The 7789-nt window shown below is 58.1% G+C and overlaps 3 protein-coding genes across 3 annotated transcripts; all 3 read left to right on the top strand.

The window, feature by feature from the left end:
* Window positions 1-540: 540 nt before the first annotated feature.
* Window positions 541-2557, top strand: E0L32_003190 (uncharacterized protein; the record flags this gene model as incomplete). The annotated part of the gene is made up of 5 exons (XM_031137464.1): window positions 541-736; window positions 876-1085; window positions 1152-1413; window positions 1516-2339; window positions 2418-2557. 5 exons carry the CDS (start codon window positions 541-543, stop codon window positions 2555-2557), a joined length of 1632 nt encoding a protein of 543 aa, XP_030999258.1.
* A 757-nt stretch (window positions 2558-3314) lies between these two features.
* On the top strand, window positions 3315-6180 carry E0L32_003189 (uncharacterized protein; the record flags this gene model as incomplete). Its single annotated transcript, XM_031137461.1, has 3 exons — window positions 3315-3452; window positions 3512-4719; window positions 4788-6180. The coding sequence occupies 3 exons, from the start codon at window positions 3315-3317 to the stop codon at window positions 6178-6180; spliced, it is 2739 nt and encodes a 912-aa protein (XP_030999257.1).
* Window positions 6181-6528: 348 nt separating this feature from the next.
* Window positions 6529-7205, top strand: E0L32_003188 (uncharacterized protein; the record flags this gene model as incomplete). Its single annotated transcript, XM_031137460.1, has 3 exons — window positions 6529-6712; window positions 6764-7007; window positions 7064-7205. 3 exons carry the CDS (start codon window positions 6529-6531, stop codon window positions 7203-7205), a joined length of 570 nt encoding a protein of 189 aa, XP_030999256.1.
* Between the last annotated feature and the right edge of the window lie 584 nt (window positions 7206-7789).

Below are 7789 nucleotides of genomic sequence, written 5' to 3'. Positions count from 1 at the left end.
TTGGGGTAACAGGTCTGGAATAGTGGAGGAGAAGCGAAGTCTTGGCGAGCAGACTATCCTGTGGTGTGGTGGTGGTCCGTCAGGCATTTCTGTTGTCACAGTGGTGTTCAATCCCAAGCAGCCAGACCGACGATCCCCAGACCAAAAAAAGGGGGGGGGGTCTGGCGTCCGGGCCGGGCTTACTTCCACACTTCACATTCGATCCCCACGGGCTTGCATCCCCAAATGGGGTAGGAGACACGGGACGGAGATCATGAGCGGATCCTTTTCCTACCGACTCGCTCGATACATAACCCCCCGCGCCGCTGCTCTCCGCGTCTGTCCCTCGTATTGCCCTTGTACCGTCTCCCTTTGTCTTGCCAACCCTGCAGTTCAAGACTCTCACTCTCCGCACTTCGCTTTGATAGCGGGCGTCTTGCGGTCCAGGTCTGAGTGAGAAACGGTAGCCGGAGCCCGCACGACCGGAGATCTCTTCTTCTCCCTCTTCGACAACGAACCAATTTATTTGTTAGCCGGTCGCAGACCAAAAGTTTGCCCATCATGGTCAACGTCGGACACACCGCCGACCCCATCGTCACTCGCCTCGTCGAGGAGGACAAGGTGCCATGGTACAAGAAGCGCAACATGCGCATCATGTACGTGTGGCTCTTCCTGTGCTGCATGGGCGTCGAGATGACCTCGGGTTTCGACTCGCAGCTCATCAACACGCTGCAGTTCGCCCAACCCTTCCACAAGTGTAAGCCAAGCCTTGATGTCTGCCCCATCTTTTGATGTGCCTCCCATATTCCCATACTCGGGGTCGGGACGTCAAATCACAAATGCGCTCACTGCCTGTCTGCTGGTGTCTTCTTCTAATATGTAAACCGCACGCTTAGATATGGGTGGCGGTCGCAAGAATGCCAAGGACGAATATGCCGTTGAGCCTGGCCTACTTGGCTTCGTCAACTCGTGCTACCAGCTCGGTTCCATCTTCGCTATCCCCATCGCCCCTTGGTTCGCTGAGAAGTACGGCCGCAGGTGGTCCATCATGCTTGGATCCCTGATCATGGTCGTCGGTGCCCTCCTCCAAGGCTTTGCCCAGCATGGTAAGTCTTCTCCAAGCCGCGTGAACTATTTCCTTTACTTCTTTCCCTCTAACGCGTCTTCCACAGTCGGCATGTACATCGTTGCCCGCATGATCCTGGGTATGGGTATTCTGTTCTGCATCATCTCGGGTTCCGCCCTCATCGGAGAGCTGGGCTACCCCAAGGAGCGTGCCGTCCTGACCTCCATGTTCAACTCGTCCTACTTTATTGGGCAGATCCTGGCTTCGGCTATTGCCCTGGGCACCACCGACATAAAATCTGACTGGGCATGGCGTCTGCCTTCGCTTCTTCAGATCTGCCCTTCATTGTTGCAGATTTGCACCGTCTTGTAAGTATCTTGATGCCGCGCTCTCCTCACACGCCCTTTCAAGGCCTCGGTGCAAGCGAGCAAGGAGATGAGATCAAGTCTAACCAACTACTCCCCCTACAGCCTTCTGCCGGAATCGCCTCGTTTCCTGGTCTCCAAGGACCGTGAGGAGGAGGCCGCCGCCATCTTGGTCAAGTATCACGCCGAGGGCGACCCCAACTCGCTTATGGTCCAGGCCGAGATTGCCCAGATCCGCGAGACCATCCGCGTTGAGATGGAGCTGTCCAAGCAGTCCTGGCTGGACCTCATCAGGACAGCAGCCATGCGCCGCCGCGTCCTCATCACCGCCTTCATCGGCCTCTTCACCCAGCTGTCCGGCAACACCCTGCTGAGCTACTACTCGAGCGTCCTCTTCAGCATGATGGGCTACACGACCACGTACGCCAAGACGCGGATCAACCTCGCCAACGCCTGCTGGAGCTTCCTGACCGCCACCACCGCCGCGCTCATCATCACGCGCTTCCCCCGCCGCCGCATGTTCATGACCTCGGCCCTGCTCATGTGCACCGTCTTCATCGCCATGACCGTCTCCCTTGAGCGCCTGCAGGCCGCCGAGGACGCCGGCGTCAAGAACAAGGCCGCGGGCATCTCGGCCCTGTTCTGGTACTTTGCCTACTCGCCGACCTACAACATCGGCAACAACGCCCTGACCTACACCTACCTCATCGAGATCTGGCCCTACGCCATGCGCTCGCGCGGCATCGGCACCCAGCAGATCTTTGGCAAGCTCGCCGGCTTCTTCTCGACCAACGTCAACTCGATCGCCCTCGACGCCATCAAGTGGCGCTACCTGGCCATCTACTGCGGCTGGATCTTCTTTGAGTTCTGCATCGTCTACACCATCTACCCCGAGACGTACAACCGCACCCTCGAGGAGCTTGCCTTTTGTACGTTTCCTTTCTCTGACTTCTCTGATGACCATTTTTGCACGCATGACCATCGTACTGACTGCTTTGGTGCCACAGTGTTCGAGGACAACTCGCTCAACGAGAAGACCACCGCCGCCGTCGAGAAGCGCATCAACCTCGGAGAGGCCGAGGGCAACACCACAGAGGGCCACGTTACCGACATTTACGAGGCCAAGCAGCCCAAGGATCTGGTCTAAGCGGTCGCTGCCGCCGTCGGCGCCACGCCACGAAGGCACAGACGAGGGAGAGGCAAGGGCTTTCTTTCGCGATGGAAAAGACCCCAGACGCAATTCTCGACTTCTCTTCTCTTATAACTCCCACGTTCTACAAGCATGGAGACTTGGCCATCGTTCTAAAGGATCATGGCTCTTATTTCTCTAAAGTCTAAATGAGATCAGATTCGTTCTCTATTGGTCTCCATTCAAGTTTACTTGCCTTACTCCCCATTGACTGTGATCATCCAGTTGTGACTCGATGAACCCCGTTGTAAGTTCCTCTGTAGACTGTAAATTCATTCATGTTGAAAGCCACAAACGCGAATGCGTAGCCATGAAAGCTTAGCTGCCCTTGGCAGGCGGCTGTGGCGTGCTGGGCATCACCAAAAGCAACTTCCATTCTGGCTCTAGGCACTGCCAAGACCTCAGGAACAATGTAACGACGAGCGCAGATTGGACCCCTGTACATGTCACCGACAGATCCACAATCTTCCCTATCACGACTCTGTGCCTCGAGCTAGCAGGTCACTGTCGCATCAAAGATAGAAGGTAACCTTCCCTCTCGAGAGTCCGTGGTAGCACGTACAGAGGAATCGGCCTTGCTGGAAATCGGGCTTACCTGCTGTGAGTAGTATTAATGGTGAGGCCGAGCCACGATGATGCGCTCTCTGTCTTCTGGTTTGGGTGAGGACCAGTTCTTACCGGTCCTTTGCTTCCCTGGCCAGCCCTGTAAGTCGAGATGGTCCGTTGGTGCTCGGCGCTGCTGAGCTTGGCTCTGGCACGCTCCGCACTTGCTGCGGTCCCCATCGGCTATGATCCGGGCCAGAAGACAGACATCGTTCCAGGTGCCTATATTGTCGAGTTCAACAATGGTCAAGTCAGCGCTCCTATGATTACTCCCGAATTGTGTAATAAAATGCTAACAGATCATCTCAGAACGACGAGTCGTCGTTCTACAGTGACCTCCAGAGCAAAGGTCTGCCGGCCTCCAAGCGGATGACTCTGTCATACTCGCTCTTCAAGGGCTCATCCTTCCAGCTAGACAAGGGCATAGACGTAGATCCAGTCAAGACCACCAGTAGGATCGCCAGCATCCCAGTCGTCAAGAAGGTATGGCCCGTCCGCATCGTCCCTCTCCCGGACTCCAAGATCAGACCCGCCGGGTTCGGCCACAACAACAGCACCGTCCCACCCGCACCCAGTCTAGCCCGCAGAGCGCCAGGCCAGAACGGCACCTTGTCCACCCACGTCCAGACCCAGGTCGACAAGCTCCTCGCCGCGGGCGTCACCGGCAAGGGCATCCGCATCGGCATCATCGACACGGGCGTCGACTACCGCCACCCGGCGCTGGGCGGGTGCTTCGGCCCGGGCTGCCCCGTGTCCTTCGGCACCGACCTCGTGGGCGACGACTACAACGGGTACAACACCCCTCGACCGGACCCGGACCCCTTGGACACCTGCCAGGGCCACGGGACGCACGTGGCGGGCATCATCGGCGCGCAGAGGGAGCGCAACGAGCTCGGGTTCTCGGGCGCGGCTCCCGGCGCCGAGCTCGGCATGTACAAGGTGTTTGGGTGCGTGGACAACACGGCCACGGACGTCCTGGTCGCGGCCTTCAACAGGGCGTACGAGGACGGGTGCGACGTCATCACGTGCTCCATCGGTGGCAACTCCGGGTGGGCCGAGGACCCCTGGGCCGTGGCCGTCTCGCGCATCGTGGCCGCCGGCGTGCCGTGCACCGTCGCGGCGGGGAACAGCGGGAGCGCGGGCCTGTTCTACGCCAGCACGGCGGCCGACGGGCGCGGCGTGACGGCGGTCGCGTCGGTGGAGAACATCGAGATCCCCCTCGTCCTGGTGGAGGGCAGGGCTGCGATCGGCGAGGGCTGCGGGAACAAGACGTCGTTCGGGTGGATGGAGGGACGGCCCAAGTTCCCCAACGTGACGCTGCCGCTGTGGGTTGTCACGCCGAATTATACTACGGACGGGGCGTGGAACGCGTGCAATCCGCTGTCTGACGACACGCCTGATCTGAAGGGCAAGATCGTGCTCGTCGAGTACGCCATCTGCAGCGACTGGGTTATTGCCAATAACCTCGTCGCCAAGGGGGCGGAGTACATCATGATCTACTACAACCAAGATAGCTTGTGAGTTCGCCTCCGGCATTTTGCCAATGCATCCATCTGAGACTAACAAATTCCTCACCTTCTCTCAGCGCCTTCTCCCCCGTCATCGACGACCTCCCAACCCTCAAGGGCCTGGGCATGACGACCTACCAGCAGGGCAAGGAGTGGCGCCAGCTCCTCACCTCCGGCGTCCCGATCCTCGTCAAGATCACCGACCCCGTCTACGCCAGGCCGATCGCCGTCTCCTACCCCAACACCGTGGGGGACGGCGGCCTCGTAAATTACTTCTCCAGCTGGGGCCCGACGTGGGAGGTCGGCCTCTACCCGCACTTCGCCGCCGTCGGCGGAGACGTACTGTCCACTTTCCCCTTGGACCTGGGCGCCTTCGCCGTCGCGTCGGGGACGTCGATGGCCACGCCCCAGACGGCGGCCGTCATGGCGCTGCTGATGCAGCACCGCGGGATCAGGGACCCGCAGACGCTGATGAGCCTGCTGTCGTCGACGGCACAGGCAAAGCCCTTCATCGACTACGACAAGCTCTGGGCCGGGCTGGCGCCCGTGCCGCAGCAGGGCGCCGGGCTGGTGCAGGCCTGGGACGCGGCCAACGCGCGCACCGTGCCGAGCCCGTCGAGCGTCTCGTTCAACGACACGGAGCACCTCGTCGGCAGCGCGACCGTCACGCTGCGCAACACTGGCGGCAAGGCCGTGACGTTCTCCGTCGGACACGTGCCGGCCTTGACCATGTACACGTACAACACCGAGAGGCTATACCCGGCGCCGTTCCCGAATCCGATCGCCGAGGGTGCCGCGGCGAAGCTGAGCTTCTCGGCCGACGTGATCACCGTGCCGGCGGGAGGTTCGGCCGAGCTCACGATCCGGCCTACGCCACCCGCTGGACTAGACGAGAAGAGATTGCCGGTGTACAGCGGGTACGTCGTGCTGAACGGGACCAACGGCGAGAACTTGGCGGTGCCGTACCTCGGCGTCGCGGGCAGCATGTACTCCGCGCCAAAGATGCTGGACCCAGAGCGCACGTTTACATTCCGCTACAGCAACTTGAACCTCGATCCCATCCCAGCGGACTCGAACTTCACGCTGCCGATCCCGACGTCTCCGGAGCTGCCTCCCGGCACAGAGGGGATGAACCCGCTACCGAATCTGCCGGCGGCGGTGATGCAGCTCGATGCCGGCACGTCGTTGCTGAGGTGCGACATCGTCGCGCTCGACGCTCCGGCCGGCGTGCCCACGACTGATGTCCTCGGCGTCGAGGTCGTGGGCAGCATCGGCGGGTTCCCTGCGGAGTGGGTGCCGCGGCGGTACTTTGTCAAGCCGTTTACGGGGATGACGCAGGAGGGCAAGATCCTGCCGGCTGGGAGGTATGCGTTCCTGGTGCGAGGGCTGCGTATCTTTGGGGACCGGGAGAATGCGGCGGATTATGATGCTCTCAAGCTGTTGCCGTTTAACATCGAGTATAAGAATTGAAGGGAAAGGGATCTGTTTAGGGCTGCAGTGGTAGATACCTAGTATATTGTTCGTTTATCTGTTCATCTGTGAAATCGTAGCTCTGGTGATGCTCATGGCGGTGGTGTTTCTGGCAATCAGTGGAGCGGATAGTTGACTCTAGCGGGTAGCATTAAGCAAACGCCAGGGGCTTCAGCGCCCCTTGCGATCCCTGAAACGAGCTCCACCATGACTAATCAGCGCCCTATCGCCCGAGAACGAAAGAAACACGACTTCGACAAACGAAATGACGCGTGTCGACAACATCGACAACATCAACACTTCATCTCGGGGAACGCCTTGCTCGTGCCTCTGAGACACACATCCACCATGGATCCTCCGCCCGGCCTGATAGCGACGTTCAGGAAGTTCCCCAAGGAGCTTTTCCGGATCAATTATGGTCCCGACATCCAACTGCGGGAATGGAACGGGCGCTGGGGCCGTCGCAATTTCGACATCAACGCCCCCCAGGGCTGGGTCTTGCCCAAGGCACTCGACGCGGCGACCTACAAAGGTAGGGTCATGGATCAAGCGAGCTTCAATATGCATAAACTAACGGTTAAAGGCCCGAACGGTGCCGCCATGCAATCTAACTCGCCGTTGCAACATTGGCTGGTAAAGCGAGCGAGGGCCGATCTCATGGTTTATGCTATTCCTGAAGGTGAGCGTCTCTATCTGCACGGTCTTGTTATTGCAACAGGCCCTGACTCTGGACTCGGTAGGCACGACTCTTCCCAAGGACTTGGTTCTGGTTCACGAGGGGCCAGATCGCTACTCGCTCCAGCCAGCACAAAAGATGTCGCTACAAGGTAAGATTTCCGTTGCATCATATGGGGTCCAACCAGCTGACCTGATGTATTGAAAGATCTGGACTCCAAACTCACAAGCTTTATGAAAGCGAGAGGGACGCCCTTCACCAGAGCTCAATGGCTGTCAGTATACCGGAAAGCCACGGAACTGAGTGGATTGGTCGACGCAAAAAGAGCACGTTCCGAGGCGTAATGTAACATACTGGTCATATCAAGCTTTACTCTTTCATTGAAATCATGCAATAAGGCAACACCTTCATACGAAACTGATGTAAAACAGAACGTGGTATTAGAAGGAAAACAAAAAATCCGGATCATTCAAATCGAGTGACATAGACTACAAATAGCGAGAACGATAGCGTGAGTGCAGAGATTCACTCTTGTAACAAGATGTAACGAAATGCCGCATGCTTCATCACTGTTTCGAGTGCTTAAAGATCTCTTCAGCTGGAAACCGAACTCAACCTTTGTAGGAATATGTCTTGTATCTGTGTGCCCTTATATGCCACGAAGAGTATTCATTTGCACATTCATTGGATAATGACTAGTGACATTCAGTGTCGCACCCTTTCGGCCACTATTCCTCGTCACGCTGCTTTAGCTCCCGCACGTCTTCATCGAGTCTTCCTTGGCCCATCAGAAACCAGTGTTTATCAATGATGGCCATCAGGGTGTTCCGGGACCACAATACATCTGGCGAGGTGCGGAGGAATATACCTTTTTCTACCCAATCAACAATCGGAAATTACTCAGGAGAGTCCTAGCGCAACACCGGGTGCCGG

Source organism: Thyridium curvatum (assembly GCF_004353045.1).
Source record: "Thyridium curvatum strain D216 chromosome Unknown NODE_13_length_580902_cov_83.771903, whole genome shotgun sequence".
Lineage (NCBI taxonomy): Eukaryota > Fungi > Ascomycota > Sordariomycetes > Thyridiales > Thyridiaceae > Thyridium > Thyridium curvatum.
The sequence above is the reverse complement of the archived record's forward strand: the minus strand, read 5'-3'. Positions and strand labels throughout refer to the sequence as shown.